Below are 19,003 nucleotides of genomic sequence, written 5' to 3' on the forward strand. Positions count from 1 at the left end.
TTCAATCATTATTTATATGCAGTTGTAAAGAGAGGAAGCAAATACTCTGCAGAGCCTGGGATGCTGGAGGTTTTTACAAAGTTACCGTTTTTCTTCAATTCTGAGATGCATATCATGATCTATAGTTTCTCTGCCTTGTTCAGTCATTAAGTCAAGTCCAACTCTCTGCGACCCCTGGGCTGCAGCATGCCAGGCTTCCCTGTCCTTCACTATCTCCTGGAGTTTGCTCAAACCCGTGTCCATTGAGATGGTGAGGCCATCCAACCATCTCATCCTTTCTTGGCTTCTTTTCTTCCTGCCCTCAATCTTTCCCAGCATTAGAGTCTTTTACAGTGAGTCAGCTCTTTGCATCAGGTAGCCTAAGTATTGGAGCTTCAGCATCAGTTCTTCCAGTGAATAGTCACAGTTGATTTCCTTTAGGATTGGCTGGTTTGATCTCCTTGCTATTCAGGGGCTCTCAAGAATCTTCTCCAATGCCACAGTTTGAAAGCATCAATTCTTCAGCACTCAGCCTTCTTTATGGTCCAACTCTTACATCTGTACATCACTACTGGAAAAACTATAGCTTTGACTAGACGGACCTTTGTCAGCAAAGTGCTATCTCTGCTTTTTAATATGCTGTCTAGGTTTGCCATAGTTTTCCTTCCAAAGAGCAAACATCTTTTAATTTCATGGCTGCAGTTACCAGCCGCAGAGACTTTGGAGCCCAAGAAAATAAAGTCTGTCACAGTTTCTACTTTTTCCCCTTCTATTTGCCATGAAGCGATGGGACCAGATGCCATGAGCTTAATTTTTTGAATGTTGAGTTTTCAGCCAGCTTTTTTACTTTCCTCTTTCACCTTCATCAAGAGGCTCTTTAAGTTCTTCCTTGCTTTTCTGAAATTAGTGTTCAAGTCACAGTTGAACGCTAATTCACAGGTACGTTCATGTTTCTTTTTTGCCTCCCAGAAGCTATTGCTAAATCATGACACATCTTATAAGTGATATTGAATTATAAGAGTATAGTTGCATTGCTGTTTCCCCTTTTAATTATTTCTTCTTTTCTTTACAAATATAGTAAAGTTTAAAAATAAAATAAAATTAAAAAAATAAACAAATATTGTAATACATTACTCATGGATTAAATTATGATTGATTGTTAGAATAGCTTATACAGATAAAATCTAAGACCCTAAGAAAATACTGGTTAGACATGGAAATATCATCTGTTAATTGGTGTAGTAAAGGACTGAATTAATAACCAGGAATTCGGAAACATTGACTTATGTAATATCTTAACACATTATCGATTAGAGAATTTTTGCAGAACCTAAGGCCTGTGACCAGAAATTTGCTGTGTAAGTGAATACTGAAACACTCTGGTCAATAACATTGGGGTAAAGTGAAAGTGAAGTCGCTCAGTCGTGACCGACCCTCAGCGACCCCATGGACCGCAGCTTTCCAGGCTCCTCCGTCCATGGGATTTTCCAGGCAAGAGTACTGGGGTTCGGTGCCGTTGCCTTCTCCAACTCTGAAAGTGAAGTGAAAGTGGCTCAATCGTGTCCAACTCTTTACGACCCCATGGACTGTCCATGGAATTCTCTAGGCCAGAATACTGGAGTGGGTAGCCTTTCCCTTCTCCAAACACTGGGGTAACAAAAGATATATTAATACATCTCCAGTCAAGAATATGTTAATTTATGATTTAGCTTATGACATATATATGTGTGTGTGTGTATTTGCATACCTCTCTTACAAAAAAAGGCAAGAAAATGGAACCACGTGCTAAAGGTTTAAAAGATGGCTGTGTCCTTGGAGAGACTCTGTCACACTGATTTCTCAGTTTATTAAAGCTTCTGCTGTTTTCCAGAGCTGTTTTTGGAGGAAGGTGGAGAGTACATGAGAATAAGGTCCTGGTGGGGCACAACTTTCTAGATTATTTGGCCTCCCCCTTTCATGGTGTTCTTAAAATACCTGACCATCTTTGTGGTAGCTGGTAACTAAATGATGAGGCCTCAGAATGATCTGGAAGCATGAAGCAAATAGAGATTTTTGTGGAGGAGCTGTATGGATTGGGGGGTAGCACAATGATAAATTGGGGATCCCCTCCTGTTCCCTTTCTCACCATGTGTACATCATTCACTGAAGCATTGGTCCTTGAGCCACCTACTCTCCTTGTACCTGGAGTATAACATTCAATTATAACTCAAAGTTGGTGATACCTTTTGACTACTTTCATCTAATTCTACCTTCCCCTACCCCCTGCCTCTGGTAACCACAAATCTAATCTCTTTTTCTGTGAGTTTGTTTCTGGAGTGTAATTGACCTACAAAATTGTTAGTTCCTGGTATATAGCATCATGATTTGATATTTCCGTATGTTACAAAATGATCACGTTTGGTTTCTCTTGAGGATGCTAACATATTTGAGACAGATATCATTAGCTATTTTATAGTGTCAAATATTTGTTAGAAACTCAACAGATTTGATGAATGATATAGGTTAAATGACCTAAATTAAAATTATAGAAATGTGACTCCTGACTTTGGTTCAGAAGTAGGTCATGAAACAAATTAAACTTCCCAACACGATCTGACTTTTCAGAATTTTTTAATAAAGTTGATGAAAAGGTTTTTTATGGAGACTAGCTGAAGAAAATTGATCATTTATTTAGCTAAATGAATGATTTAACAGCTAATGATTTCTAAATCAATAATATGGGCAGCTTTCCTCTGTGAATTCTGTTCTGGAATTAAATTTATCAGAGAGTGCTTGCCAGAGGCACTTATTTTGCAGAGAATTAGTGCTTGGAGGCTTAGGCATAGATTTCATCTGATTTCTAGACAAGTATTACTTGTCTAGAAAATGCAGTGTATTTTCTGCAAGGTTAGAAAATAAGCATTGCAAATTAAATTCATACACAGTGCTAAATGTAGGACAGATCTTTATTATTATTATTTTTTAAATAAATACATGTATTTTAAATGGTAATGAAAAATCACTGCAATACAGTCTACAGCCAGCAAGATATCTTGTGGATCCCATCCGATTGAAACCCTGTGGTTTCTGGACTACTTCAGATCCTCCTTGATAATTTTGTCATATGTAGCTTTACATGGCTCACAGATTCTCCTATATGTGAGGGTTTGAATTGCGCCTCAGTGAGGGCTGCTGAGAAAGTTGGGATTGGGGTCAAGTGTGGGCAGTTATGACGTGTCTCCCCTTTCCCCTCCTCCCATCTCTCCCCTCTCATCTTCCCCCAAGCGCCCCACCAAGTTGGTTTCCTTCAATAATTCAGTTGTTAGGGAGGAGGGGTTCTGGGTCAGCACTTGGGTTGTAGGGATTAATGAGCCGTGATCTGGCTGTGGGAGAAAAAAGATGTCACAAAGTGACTTTGACAGTTGTGTTAAGCATCAGGGAAGAGACATGATCCCTTTCCTTTCAACCTGGGGACGTAGGAGATGCTGGTGTGCCTGACACGGGTGATGGTGGCCTTTCCCGTCTTGGAGCAGCAGCGAGGCCACAGGCTTTGTGTGGCTGGAAACTCAGCTGCCTGAGTGCTAGAGAGGAGGCACATGTATACTTGTCCACACGGAACCCCGTTTGGGAAATAACTGTTGGGGAGCTTGAGCATTTGACCCTGTTTTCAGAAGGATTTTTCCCCTTTTCTTTAAATATTTTATTAAGGAAATTTTCAAATGCATAGAAAAGTCAAGAAACTTCTACAGTGAACCTCCCATATACTCTCCACCTGGATTTCAACAATTAATATTTTACTACACTTGCTCTAGTCCTCCCACCAAATACAGCTTCTTTCTCTGACACATTTCAGAGTTGTAGGCATCGTTACTCTTCGCCTCTTGACATGCACTGTGCGTATCTTTAACTACAGTCAATATTTCTTACTTTTTTATTTTACAACAGTTTTATTATTTATTTTTTTTCATTTACCAACAATGAAATGCAAAAATCCTAAGTGTAGACATAAGACTGTGAGTTTTGACAAGCACAGCACCTGTGTAACCCTGACTCCTTTCAAGATGCAGAACTTTACTGTCACCCCAGAAAGTCGATGCCTCTTTCCTGAAAACACCCACCCCACACTCCCAATCGGAACTGACACATGTTCAGTTTTTCCCCTGCTATAGATGAGCTTTGACTGCTCTAGAATTCATTCAGTGGGATATATTCTTTTATGTGGAACGAGATTTATCTGCTTCTATCAGTAGGTTTTTTTCTATTCTTTCTTTCTTATTTTTTTTAATAACTGAAAGGTATTCCACTGTATGAATATACCACAGTTTACCCCTTCTCCTAGTGAGGGACATGGGAGCTTTTTCCAGCTGAGGGTTGTTATGAAAAAGCTGCTGTGAACTCAGCAGTTTTTGTGAACCTGTGTTTTTACGGACCTTTGTTTTTATTTCTCTAGGGTAACTATCTAAGGGTGGAGTTGATGAGCCAAAGTTTTTTTTAAGGAACTATCAGACCTCTCTTGTTGGCTGTTGTGGTTTTTCTGGGCTGTGGTTCTTTAAGACTTCAAGTTCCCCATCTGAATTTTACCTGCCTGGCAAGGAGCAGACAGAAGCTTGTCCTCAGGATAGAAGCTGTAAAGATGGGAAACTCACTGGTGTCATTTCATTTTCCAAGTGGCATCTGCCCTCTAGTTTCTGTCTGCTTTGAGTGTCTCACCAGTGCCTTAAGATACCTGTTTTTCATGCTTTATCCAGAGTACAGTTTTCATCTGCAGGAGGGCTGTACAAGTAAGAGAACCCAATCCCAGAAGAATTTAAATTGGATGTAGTATTCTGGATTTCACTGGAGTTCGTCTGATGAGAGTGGGGCAAAAGTCTGAGTCATCAATTCCCCAGAAAGATGAAACAAAAAGCCAGGGTACCTTTCTCTTAGGATTAATTCTGAGGAGTCAACTCATATCAATGAAGCTTACCCTGTGGAGAGGACTTTGGACTCACCCTCAACTTAAGCGATCTTCATCTTCTGTGGTTGAAGTAGATGTCAGGAGACCTCTTGAGAAATGGGCCAAATGGGCATTCAGGTGGATGAGATATGCCAGCTAAATGGCAGTCCTGGTGGAGATGCTGCAACAAACACTTGGCTTAAAGTGAGAATTTGAAAAACATGGCAATTTGGCGATAGCTATAAAAATTATAGTTGTGGGGTTATTTGACCTAGTGATTCCGCTTCTAGGAATTTATTCCATGAATTCTCACACATGGAAAACACGGCACATGTTCATTGCTTGTAATAGCATAAGATTGTCGATAGCCTGATACATACCGATGGAGAGGGATATCTTATTTTGTATGTTTCGTTTTCTGTCTGCGTGAGTCAGCTTGGGCTGACAGGACAGAATACTATAGACCAGGTGGCTTAAACAGCAAAAATTCCCAGTCTCACAGTTTGGAGACTGGAAATCAGATGCCAGTGTGGTTGGGTTCTGGTGAGTTATCTCTTCCCAGCTAGCACACAGCTGCCCTCTCACTGTGTCTTTACCTCAGGGCAGAGAGAGAGGGAGAGGGAGGCAGAAGGTATGAAGGGGGCAGAGTATGGGTTTTCATGGGAAATAACAGGCGAGGTCTGGTAGGCATGCCTGAGCAAGCTTGAGATGAAGAGTTTGGGTAACTTTGGTGGACTCTGGGCTATGGGGTGATCTCTGCCTATCTAGCACTTGGCCCTGGGGTGATCAGGGCAGAGGTGATATTGTGCCTGGAATGCAGAAGCCAGAGAAAGGGGCTGGTTCAGAGAATTGGCTCCAAGCTGGTTGGTTTGCACATCAGTGGTGTGCCCGCAGGGAAGCTGTTTGCTTTACTTGGCAACTGACTAGTTTGCCAATAGCCCAGATTGACAGGACTCTTCCCCCTCAAATGTCAGTGCATTATAAATTGCAGAAAAGTTTTAAAATTGATGGATACTGTTGTGAATATGGGGCTTCCCTGGTGGCTCATTCAGTAAAGAATCTGCCTGTGATGCACGAGACCCGGGTTCAGTCCCTGGGTTGGGAAGATCTCCTGGAGAAGGAAATGGCAACCCACTGCAGCACTCTTTGCTGGAGAATTCCATGGACAGAGGAGCCTGGCAGGCTACAGTCCATGGGGTCACAAGAGTCAGACATAAGAGTTGTTTATATGAAATGAAGCCTTTGTGGTTATTATTCACTTGGAGCAAATATTTGTATTTTAAAATGATTATTTTCACTATTTGTAAAAATAACAATGATTCTTTGGACTTCTCTGAGGGTGATTTTTGTCATTACTTTTAGCTCATGGAAATTAATTATTTCTTTTCTCTTTTGCCTGCTAAAAGCTTTGTATTCAATGAAATATGTTCAAGAAACACTGGTGACCATCTTTTGAGTTGTACCTGTGAAATAATATAACTATTTGAAAAATAAACCTATTGAAACTTATATTTTCAGATCTAGTTTTTCCCTCACAAAGGTCTCTCAAGGGAACTCTGCTTTATTTCAGCCACGTCATCATGACTGTTCTTTGTTGTTTTTGTTTTTTGTTGGGTTGTTTTCCTTTTAGAATTTCCTTCAGGTCTCTCAAGGGAACTCTGCTTTATTTCAGCCACGTCGTCATGACTGTTCTTTGTTGTTTTTGTTTTTTGTTGGGTTGTTTTCCTTTTAGAATTTCCTTCAGGATCTGGAGCATATGCTTAGGACTTCAGGGGTAGCATATTTTTTCATCCCTTGAAGGTGCTTTGATTTTTGGAAATCGCCAAATGTACATTAAATGGAGTGTAAGATTGAGTTGATGATAGGATTAAAAACAAAAAGAAAACAAGGAAAGAAAGAAAGGAAAAAAGATCTGACTGGAAGTCAGTAATGGGACTGGATGATTTTCCCAGGAAGGGCTCAGACCAGCCCCAAACACAACTCTGAGAGGGACGGTCCTCCATTAGCTGGGGTATCGGCCATTCACCTGGAATAAGGGCTCCTGAGCCATTCGAGACAGGGCTGGTTTTGATGAGTAGGTTTAGATTCTAAAAGCCATAAAAAGGGGGTGGTTTGAAAACTGTCCTCTTTTGTACATAAGGAAGGGAAATATCTGAAGGAAGTAAAAATGGAGTGGAAAAAAGCTAGATGAGATTGGAGGTTGCAATTGTAGAGGAAATGAGTATTTAGAGAACTCAGATTCTTTTACTAGAGGTACTGTGCAAGAAGCCTAGTTCCCTTTTAGATGAGTCAGGCACAGGACATGGAGTTTTAGGTCACTTCTGACACTCCACCCACTTAGAGCTGGCTCATCTAGGCTCAGCTGGTAAAGAATCCACCTGCAATGCAGGAGACCAGGGTTCGATCCCTGAGTTGGGAAGATCCTGGAGAAGGGAAAGGCTACCCACTCCAGTATTCTGGCCTGGAGAACTGTATAGTCCATGGGGTTGCAAAGAGTCAGACATGGCTGAGCAACTTTCAGCTTCCTCTAATACACCATAAAATTATATGGTGTATTTACAAAGTGAAATATTACTTACTTTGAATTATTTAGATGCTGTTTACCATCATTAGTGAAGATCAGGAGAGTGTGTTCTCTATAAAAAAAGTTTACACTGTGATGACAGTGACTGTCTGGTATTGGCCACTTAAGGTCCTAAATGAATGCCTCCTTGTTAATACAAAATGGATAAAAACACAGGTGTTATTCGCAGTGTTCTCTCTTTTATTAAATCCATGGCATTGATAGGTTGTTGCTTATATAAAGAAGTCTTATAAAAGTTGTAACGGTTGGGATATTTTAAGATGTTATATAATCAAAGCATGAAACTTGTTTTCTTTTCGTGGAGTGTGGTGCAGAGAAAGAACCCAGCCATATTGTCATGACTGTAGTAATCAAGAGAGTTATCCTAAGTCTGCTCTCGCAGATCTGTGTTGTTGTTCTGACCATGAGTGCTCACGTGGTCATCTTCCACAGTAGCTGGCATTGATATCCAGAATTGTATAGCATGGCCTGGGTCTCTAAAACCGGAAGATTAGCTGGAAGTGACACCCTCACTGATCTGTTTGCACTTAGACTTTGTAGCTGCACTAACAGTATTCACATATGTAAGTAGCAAATGGCATAATGTGTTTGAGTTAAGGCAAGACTACCATTTAACATAGTTTCATATAATCTGTACTTTGATGGTGCTGAATAGACTTTCTTATAAAGCATCTTAAAAAGTTCTCTGAAGATAATTACAGTTGAAATCATGAAGGACTAAAATCGTGACACTTAGTAACCATGACTGTCACATGGATCCTCAAAGAAAACAATGAATTTTTTTTCCCCCGCATCCAGTTCTCTTACAGCTAGCAAGTGACGCTTTACCAAATGATATGACATTGGCTCTTGCTTATCTCCTGGCCTTACCACAGGTAAGTTTGCCCTTAACCAAGAAAAAATGACTTAAAAAATGAATAAACTGAAAGTCTCTACTGGGGATTTTCACCAGTGAATTGTTTATTGCATGTTTCATTTCCTTCTGGTTGTTCCTCTGCATAACGGAAGGGCTGTGGTCAGTATCTCAAGAGTAAAGTCTACAATGTTAGCTGAAATCTTGATTTTTAAATCTTCTTTCACATGCATAGGATCTGCCTTTATAATCTGTCTGAATTTTAATGTAGTCATGTTAAGATGAGCTTGAGTCGATTTGATAGAAACTTTGAACCAAAATTCTACAGTAAGGACTAGAAATGTAATGGTTTATGATGGTTGTGCCAATTTCCTTTCAGCTGAGCTCTTTCTCTTGTTCTCCCTTGTAGGTGTTAGATGCTAACAAGTGCTTTGAAAAGCAGTCCCACTCTGCTCTCCTTCTCCAATTGGCAGCCTATTATTATAGCCTCCAGATCTACGCCCAGTTGGCTCCATGTTTCAGGGACAAATGCCATCCTCTTTACAGGGTGAGTCCTCACAGTTTCCACTTTATTAATGAGAAATGGTAAAGCTTTTCTAAAGTAGTTACAACACTTATTTACCTCTTCGGAGGGACTGAAGCGCTTTGCATTCAGAATGGATTCACAGTGGCTGTGTTAGATGGAGTTGCTTTTCCATGCATTAATAAGAGGCAGAGGTTATAGTATGTAAGGTGAATGTTGCTGCTGCTGCTGCTAAGTCGCTTCAGTCGTGTCCAACTCTGTGCGACCCTGTAGACGGCAGCCTACCAGGCTCCCCCGTCCCTGGGATTCTCCAGGCAAGAGTACTGAAGTGGGGTGCCATCGCCTTCTCCGAAGGTGAGTGTTGATTCACCCCTAACTTCTCTGTCATTTACTTTATTTTACAGCATTCTTAGGAAAGGCTGAAGTAGTAGAGGAGAAACGGAGAACTGGCTTTGTAACTACTTTCTCAAGAGGAAGATGGCTCTGATTTAGGACAGTATGCAATGTTGTTCTTTGAACAGCACTGCACTTTTATTTATTTTTAAGCCAGAGAGGTATGAGAGTAGTAATTGTGCAGGTGAAATGTTGAGACATACTATGCCTACTTACTCCCATGGTTCTGACACCTTTTATTAAATTTATTGTTAATTTCTGAGTGAGCCCACCTAAGCTTGGCCTCAAGTTACATTGCCTTCTTTTCTGGACCCAAAAGTGTTTCAGGTGCTGCTAGAAAATGGAAGGCCTCTAGGTTTACTTGTCTGCACCAGCTTTAAGCATCAGCATTCAGAAATTATCTCCTTTTTATACTGGGTATTTTAAGAGAATTACCACTTTAAGAATAGATAAGCAAATAGATTAGACTTTCAAATCCACTCTGTGTACAAACTCAAGGCTTAGTGTCTCTTGAGGCAGGATTCTTCCTCCCCTGACCCAGAGCAGACTGCAGAGAAAGAATTTGGATGCCTTGGCCATCCAAAACATATCTAAGAGCCTGTAAGTATATGAAAACATTCTGTTCATGGCAAAATCTATGGCTTTGATTCATCAGTTTTTATTTAGAAAGAGAAAGGGGAATGAGCGAACTCTCTGCCACACAGGTTACTCTCCCAAGGGCATCACCATTATGAGTGGATATTGTTTTCAGAAATGGGTATATTAGGATGAAGTTTGGGCCAAGAAAAGAACTGTCTTTTTTAGTCTAGTTCATGTATTACTTTATTTGGGAAATTTTGAATTTCTTGTTTTGATAGCTACTACTGCTTTGTACTCCTTTTTCCCCCTATACTCTAGTAATTTTCCTTTGTTTTGCTTTTATATCACAGGTATGTTTTTGTTTGAGATAAGGAATTGACCTACTGTGTTATAAATTGAGAGGAAGAGTGATTATATATAGGTGGAAGTGTGGCAGGTTAATTTCTGGAACAGTGTACTTACTTAATGGAGCAAGCATCGTCTCTTCCTTTCTGTCGCTTCTGCATCTTTTTCCAGGCATCTGGCAGAGCAGCCTTTCCGGAATGGAGGTCTGGGCTTCCTCTCCTCCACTTCAGTGCTTCAGTGGTTTCCCGTGGCCCTAGCGAGGTCGTCTGGCCTCTGTTTCCTCACCTTCATTTTCCTTTTGTTCCAGCCATACCAAGCTGCTTAAATTTCTCACACAGCCCGTGTATTCTCTGTTCCTTGTCTTCAGCACTTTGTAATCTTTTGCCCATAATGTTTCGCCAGCATGCCTTTGCTTAGTGCTCGGGTCCTGCCACCTGCCACCATCCTGTCATGCTCCCAAGCTGTGCTGGATGCTCCTCTGTGTGCCTGTACTGCCCTTTCCTTACCTCGTGACTTCTATACTGTGTTACTTTGAATTTATCTATTTTCATCTCACTGGATAACGAGCTGTTTCAGGCCGGTGCCTGTGTTGTATTCATTGGTTTCCTCGTTGCAGGACCTGGAATGTCAAGGGGAGTAAACAGATGTTCCCTGGGGTAGAATACTGAAAATTAATGAGTCATCCTTCAGTACATAGGAGGCAGTTGGATAATGTGTGTGTGTTTATCAAAAATATTTGTCAGATGACTGCTTGTGCCAGGCAGTGTTCTAGGTCCTGGGAAGACAGTAGTGGACAGTGTATATAAAAACACTTCCCCTTTTCAGATTTACATTCTGTTTGGGGAGGGGCCCCATCAACAACAAAAAAAGTAAATATATTCTTTGTTTGATTATGATAAGAGCTTTGCAAACAAAAAGCAAAGAAGAAAGTTAAGCAGTGGAGTACAGTTTAAAACAGGCTCAGGAAAGGCCTGAGTTAAGAGGGTGACCTTTGACTAAAGAAAAGGATGAGCATAGCACGAGGAAGACTGAGGGGAGGAGAGCGTTCTAGATAAAAGGATGGAACCTATAACAGAGAAGTTGATATGTCCCTGTGCCATCCTATGTACTCTAGTGTTTTTTCACAAGTATTTAAGGAAGTATTGAAAGTATTACTTTATAAAATGTGAGGCACAGAAGTGTTGCCTGACTCCAGAGGGAAAGGACAGCAGTGGAGTCGGTGACCAGACTTCACTGTGACCCGATCGGGTCTCCTCTAGGCCGGGAAGGTGTCAGGAGGGGTCACAGCAGTGGTGTATGTGGGGCTTGTTTAGGGGAGCTGTCTGGGAACGGTAGAAGGATGAGTCTCACCGTGGGAAGACATAGGCTGTCTCAGTACCTTTCACATTCATTCTGCCGTTTGATTCCATTGAGCAGCCTCATTTTGCAGAAGTGGCAGCCTCTGCAGAAGGTAAGACTCAGAGAAATTGGGTTACTTGCTCAGGGTCGCTCCGGTAGGACGTGACCTCAGTCTCCGGAGCTCCTGATTCCAGTCTTTACCTGCCCATTGTCTGGTCGTGCGGCCACTCCAGCTTTGTTTCAGAAGCAGCGTGTCCCTGTGTTTTGGACCCGAGTGATCTCTGGCTTGCACTCCAGCATGATGTTTCTACCCGCTTTGCAGTGGCTGCTGGCTGAAATCTCCACTCCCGTGTTTGACAGGGAAGCCACTCAATGAACACTGGTGGCTCTTCCTCACCCCACCAGTCATGATCCCAACACTGGCTCATTTGAAGTTTATGCTCTGACTGTTCAGACTGTATATTTCTCTGAATCTGACATCCTTTCCCACGCCTTGGTGTCTGTGCAGATGTAATTCTCCTGCCTGAAATACCTCTTACTTCTTCCCACTAGTAGCAGATGAGTCTGAGCTTAAAAAAGCTTGCTGTGTGAAACTTTCTCTGCTGCCTGAAATGATTTTGTTTTTAATTCTCTTTCTTACCTTTCTAATTATTGTAAATAATCTTTTTTTTTTAAGTTGAAAAGTAAAGTTAAAGTCACTCAGTCGTGTCTGACTCTTTGCGACCCCATGGACTGTAGCCTACCAGGCTCCTCTGTCTATGGAATTCTCCAGGCCAGAATACTGGAGTGGGTAGCCTTTCCCTTCTCCAGGGAATCTTCCCAACCCAGGGATCGAACCCAGGTCTCCCACATTGCAGGCAGATTCTTTACCAGCTGAGCCACAAGTTAATTTCTGTCTCTCACGGCGCTCTTCCAGACTTCCCCTAGAGCGGATCTTGTAGGCTGTGATAGCCGGTGCACCTCGTCTTCTTTCCACATATGATCCTGTTGAGGGCAGGAATCCCCGTCTATTCAGAATCCCCAGGACATCACCTCCTTCTAGTTACTCAGTGACTGTTATTGGCATGTGACTAATTTGAGGAATCATTTCACCTGCTATGGTGAACAGCCATCAGTATTACATTTTGGGAGTCCTGACTTTTCTTGGACGGGCCTGTTAGCTGGATGTTTTAAGTATGTTTGCATTGTCCATTGACTACCTAATGGCTCATTATTTGAGTCTTTTCAGAATCTCTCCCTGCAAAAAACCACACAGCTGAGTTTGAATTAGACATGACAAATTTCTGATGAATCATCTTGGAAATGGAGATCCAAGTGGTTTCAATTTGTTGCCCACACATAATAACTCTCCACGAAGCTTTGCTTCCGCTCAATTGTCAGTCCAGCTTGTTTCACATTTTCTCTTTCCACTCCCTGCAGTTCTGAGCTGCGGGAATGATAACTTAGGTAGATTACTAGGTTTGAATGAAAGTGTTGATATGATTTGTGGTGTCATTTCTGATAAGAAGCCTGTGCATCTTGGTGCAAAGCACATCCTGTGTCAGCCGCACAGACCCCCAGGACCCGGCAGCAAACCTGGGTGATCATTGGAGCAGCCCAGCAGGCCTTTTTTCTTTTTAATATTTATTGATTGACTGATTGATGGATTGATTTAGCTGGCTGCACCAGATCTTAGTTGCAGCATATGGAATCTAGTTCCCCGTCCAGGTATCGACCCCAGGCCCTCTGCCCTGGGAGTGTGGAGTCTTAGCCACCTGACCACTGGGGAAGTCCCTCATGTTTCTTTTTAGAGATCTATAATGATGATTGGCAAATGGTCACTTGCAGAGAATTTCCTCTTCTAGTGTTTATCCTAATAAACTTTTTATGTTGAAAAAACAATGCAAAAACATGGCAAAAAACAGATGACGAAAATAGGATAAAACAAAAGGTCAGTTTCCTTTTTGTATCAGTCCATAAATAGTTATGGTTGTACATATTTATATAACAACTTTTCAATACAGATATGAGTAAGCTATACACATTTCTGTACCTTGTTTATTTGTATCTTTTGTAATTATTGTAACTGCATCTTTTTTACAAATTGAAGTATTTAATTGTAGTTTTTTTACAAATTGAAGTATTGAAATTTACAAAGTGTTAATTTCTGGTATACAAACAAAGTGGTTCAGTTATACATATAAGCATGCAAGTACACACGTGCATATATTCTTTTCCATTGTGGGTTATTACAAGATATTGAATATAGTTCCCTGTGCTATACAGTATGACCTTGTTGTTTATTTATTTTATACAGAATACTGTGTATCTGCTCATCTCAAACTCCTAATTTATCCCTCTTCACGTATATGCATCTTGAAGTGTAATTTCTCTAGCTTAAAAAAAAAAAGTTTAAGAAGATAAAATCATTTAAAAATGGAAATGTGTCTTTTAGTTTTATATGCTAGAGAATCAAACCTAGCAGGGGATGAAATTCAAAACTTTATGGTAGACTATTTCTAAGATGCATTTTTTTAAGCTACTAATTGAAAATACTAAGTAGAAAATTATCTCAAGCAAGTAACAACCCTAGAGGGAAAACATACCACCTGTTTAAAACTTTCCAAACAATATTACCAAGAAATGGAGACTATTAAGCCTGAATGGATTTATTACCTCTACTAGTTAGTAGTACTAGATGAAGTCATTCAGCGTTCTAGTCTCATAAATATTTATGTACATTAATTTTTTTTTTACAGGGACCTGGCCATAGTCTTTAAAGAAAGCATATTTTTTTTTCTACACCTTAAAGAAACTGCATTGCCAGATTTGGGGGGAAGATTAGAATAATTTATTCTCTACACTTCTTAAATTTTTTATGCCTTTTTATGTTTTCAGTTTTTGTAGTATCATTTCAATACTGAATATGGGAGATTTCAAAGCTACCCGTAAAGTCCTTCAAAAGTTTCTTAAAGGCTAAAAACTTTTGTACTCATGGATCATGTCATTGAACTTAGGTGGAAAAAGAGGGAGAAAGGTTTGAATATACTTTGCTCAAAAATTAGTGACTTGATGTGTAAAGCTGGATGTAGGACATTCAAGGAGCTCTGCTGGCAGGGTAGGGAGCAGGGCCTGGTACAGTGGAGAGCCCACAAGACAAGAGATCAGGAGGCTTGAGTCTCTTCCTTGCTGTGAGACTCCAGCTCAGGATGCCTAATTAGAGATTGGCATCTATAAAGCAGTTACCAGCAGTCTTCTGTGCCCATCACTGGGTTGGTATGAAGGTCAGATCAAAATCATGTGAAAGTGCTTTAGAAACTTTAATGCTGTGCACTTGTGAAGTGATTGAATGAATGTATGAAATGAAGTGTTGGGCTGAGTAGAGGATGCTTTTGGAATATATTGAGAGAAATTGTGATGAGCCCAGGGGAAGAATTGTTGCTAGAATTTAAAACTTACTTTAAAAATAAAATAAAATTAAAAAAAAAAAAAAAGAAAAAAAAAAAAAAAAAACTTACATTGGAAATAATCATGACAGGTAAAGTTTCTGGAGGAAGGGATAGAAAGTAGTAGTGATAATGATTAGAAAATAATTTGCATAGAAAGCTAGAACTTAAAACATGCTCATCCATCTACTCTCTATGAAGCGTCTGTCAAGAACAACGTATTGGTTGGCCAAAAGATTCGTTCGAATTTTTGCCCCAAATTGCATCTCTAGTAAGCAAAGGATCTGGTATATAAACTAGTACTGCTGATGTAAAAGCTGCTGCTGCTCTTTGGTGTGTCCCCCTTTTACTCCACAACTCTAATGTGCTGTGGGAAAGATACATCCACTAAGTACACCTGGTTTCTGCCCTCTAGAAACTAATTTAATACTTAAAAGAGAGGCAATGTAAAGTATGCAATAAAAGTACAATTAAAGTGTAACAGATGTATCAGTAATGTGCGTGCATAGTCACTGAGTCATGTCCTACTCTTTGCAACTCCATGTTCTGCAGCCTGCCAGGCTCCTCTGTCCATGGGATTCTCCAGGCAAGAATACTGTAGTGGGTTGCCATTTCCCTCTCCAGGGTCTCTTCCCAGTCCAGGGATCAAACCTGTATCTTTTGAGTCTCCTGAATTGGCAGGCAGCTTCTTTACTACTGTGCTACCTGGGAATACCTTTGAGTAAATTCCATAATTGCTTTCATTTTTGGAGCCCCTCCTACGGACCAGGTCTTGGTTTGTGTATTTTATATGTGTGTGTGTGTATAGTTTCTTAGGCTTTGTGCAACCATGCGAGCTATAGTATATTGCCATTTTATAGATAAGACTATTAAGTTTGTAGTTGTTAAGTAGCTTGCACAAGGACATTCAGCTAGTAACTTATGTGTATCCATGTTTATTACACTCTGTCATGCCATTTTCTTCATTGGAAAAAAAGAATAGGTGTTTTTTTGCCACGTATGAAAATGAAGGTTGTATGTGGAGACTTGAAACTCTCTGTGAGATAAAGAAAAGCCAGTGTAATGTTAGTAGTAGCAATTATGTGCATTATTGCTGTGTGCTATTCAGTACTCTTGGAGCTGAACTCTTTAACCTGGTTTGGGAATTTGCTTCATAAATGGTGTTAGAAAGAGAATAGAAATGAGATCAGATATTTGGTGTACTCTCCCAATACAGGTACCAAATCCATGAGATGCCAGAAAACTGAGTGAGAAAATGAGTATGGTACAATAACCGTAAGAAGCCCTTGGGAGAGTGAAGGTAGTCTGTTCCATGAGTAGGGAGTAGGAACCAACAGCCTGGTAGAGCAGGGCATGGAGTCATACAGAGATGGGCTGCCTGGTTGTTGCTCTGCCTTCCGAGCACACTGGGCTGTTTGAGGCTGGAGGACTTGAGTCTAAAATCAGAGGGTCAGAATATACATGGAAAAAAGCCTTCTTCACTGTTTTGATCAACATGAGTTAGCTAGTGGAGTGCAAAACCAGTACAAAGAGCTCCCTGAAAGAACACCTCAGAAGAGCTGTCCTGCTGCCCTAAGACCCCAGTTGCTGCATATTTGCTCCTGCTCTCTCTCTTTCTAGGCAGAAAAGTGCTTACTGGATGAGGTGTGAGACGAGCGGGCAACAACAGGGCACACCAGGATGCAGAGCAGGTGTAGATGGGCTGCTGGCTCCCTGGCAACATCCATATGCCAGACGGCTTCAGAGGGGGCTGTGCCTCTGGTGGGTGGTTCAGGGAGGGGCCTCATGAGCTTCAGTCTGTAAGCAGAAGGGAACCGGGTTAAATGACAGATGAAGAGGCACTAAGAGCCTAGGAATGGGATCTGATTTGCCTAAATCCGTTGCCAGATATACCAGCCTTATACAGCTTATTCCCAAATCACTTCTAAATGCAGTTAGATCAGCTTTGTGCACTCCATCTTCCCATCAGGGCTTAGCCATCTAGGCTTAGCACATATTCTCACCTTTACTGGAATTTGTTTCCCTGTTGTTTTTTTTTTAATATATAATAATTTTATTTATTTTTAGCCATGCTGGGTCTTCCTTGCTGCACAGGTGTTTTTCTAACTGCGGCAAGCGGAGACTAGTTGCGGTGCAAGGGATTCTCATCGTGGTGGCTTCTCTTGTTGCAGAGCATAGGCTCTAGGGTGTGTGGGCTTCGGCAGTTGTGGCTCCCAGGCTCTAGAGCACAGGTTCAGCAGTTGTGGCCCATGGGCTTAGTTGCTCCAAAGCATGTGGGATCTTCCCGGACCAGGGATTGAACCCATGTCTCCTGCATTGGCAGGTGGATTCTTTACCAGTGAGCCATGAGGGGAAGCCCTTTTTCTTGATGGCCTTTTTACTACTTAACACCTGAATAGTTAGACTAGGAATTAACTCTTCCACGAAGCCCTGCTTGACACATGCCTGAAGCCAACCCCTCTGTATTCATTCCCATAGCACCCTGTGCTTAGTGGTATCAAACCATTTATTGTCGTTTGATTGATTGTCTTTCCTTATAGACTACATTCCTGGAGGAAAGGGTCACATCTTCTTAGGACATCACCTGGCACATAATAGCTGCACAAAAAGTATTTGTTGAGTGAATGACAGGTGATCTTACAGCTACTTACTTGGGAGCATTGGTTTTCAAATCCAGGTCTTTTGACTTGAGATAGATAGCTGCAGTTTTTGAAGACAGGACTCAGTGTATGCATAGAGATAGCGGAAGCATTTAGTAAAGTTGACCTTTTCTTAAATCTACCTGTTGGAATCCAGGAAGATTTCTTTAATTGGTTTTTATCATCACTTCCAGACCGTTCCTTAATAGGATCAAGAGAGAGAATGTCAGGCTAGGTTTGGCAATATAGACCCGACACTGATAAATCGCCTGTGCAGCTCAGAATAATGACTTATGCATGAGAAATGCTGATGGCTTATTATAATTAGATGTGTTTTAGAGAGCCACAGGTAGATTCGGGAGTGTTTTTTTTTTTTTTCTTTCTAATTTGCTCATATTAGAATATGTACCATGTCTTCCCAGAAGCTGGGAGGGATTGAGTTAATGTTGTTCACATGTTAAGTAACTCTGGAAGCATGGTGGAGCTGCTATGGCTTCATTGACACCCAGACCAACTTTAAATAAATGTGGTTATATTATATTTATTTAATATAAATAAATAACTACCTTTCCTGTCAGCTGATCAATTCTGGGCTTTGTTCTATTTGAATAATTGTTTTGTAACATCAGTATCAGTTTAGTCGCTCAGTCGTGTCCGACTCTTTGTGACCCCATGCGCTGCAGCACGCCAGGCCTCCCTGTCCATCACCAACTCCTAGAGTTTACTCAAACTCATGTCCATTGAGTCGGTGATGCCATCCAACCATCTCATCCTCTGTCGTCCCCTTTTCCTCCCACCTTCAATCTTTCCCAGCATCAGGGTTTTTTCAAATGAGTCAAAGAATTACAGGACAGTATCCCATTGAGCCCCAAATTGAGCAAAGTACAAATTGGTTGCATACTTTCTTAGGAAACTAGAAAAAAAATGATGATTGTAGGAACAAGGATGGGTTTTTTTCCCCCTTACTTATCCCTGGAGAAAATACTCTTCTACTTAACTGCCTAGGCATTTCTAATGGGATTATTGAACTACAGCTTTGTTATTGAGAATACTTAGATGGTCCAAAGAATATTTATCCAGGGGCAATGATGACAAAAATTGCTTCCAGGGTGAATTATTATAAATGATCAGATAATTAGGGAAGAGATCTGGAATAGGCTCAGGTATCCAATGGTAGTTGAAAAAGCAAGCATATGTATTTTTTAAGTGGATGGAGGTTTTTAAGGTAAAAGAACAGAGCAGGCATCCAGAAATCCATTCCTAGACTCAGTTTCTGTGTCCTGTTCTTATGGTCTGCAAAATGGACCACCTCTGCAACAGACTCCCCAGGGTGGTTGTAAACCTTGATTAGATAGCGGCCGTGTGAAGGGCCAGACAGACGTCCAGTTGACGTGACCTTCTTCCCATTGTTACTTTTTTTTTCTAATTAG

The 19,003-nt window shown here is 40.9% G+C and overlaps 1 protein-coding gene across 1 annotated transcript in view; it reads left to right on the top strand.

The window, feature by feature from the left end:
• Positions 1 to 19,003, top strand: part of LOC129640251 (NBAS subunit of NRZ tethering complex-like) — a 44,714-nt gene that overhangs the window by 5,663 nt on the left and 20,048 nt on the right. Inside the window, 2 exon segments of the mRNA XM_055565456.1 lie at positions 8,277 to 8,353; positions 8,741 to 8,878. Coding sequence (XP_055421431.1) covers positions 8,277 to 8,353; positions 8,741 to 8,878 — 215 coding nt within the window.

The sequence above is a fragment of the Bubalus kerabau genome, chromosome X (genome assembly GCF_029407905.1).
Source record: "Bubalus kerabau isolate K-KA32 ecotype Philippines breed swamp buffalo chromosome X, PCC_UOA_SB_1v2, whole genome shotgun sequence".
Taxonomy (NCBI): domain Eukaryota; kingdom Metazoa; phylum Chordata; class Mammalia; order Artiodactyla; family Bovidae; genus Bubalus; species Bubalus kerabau.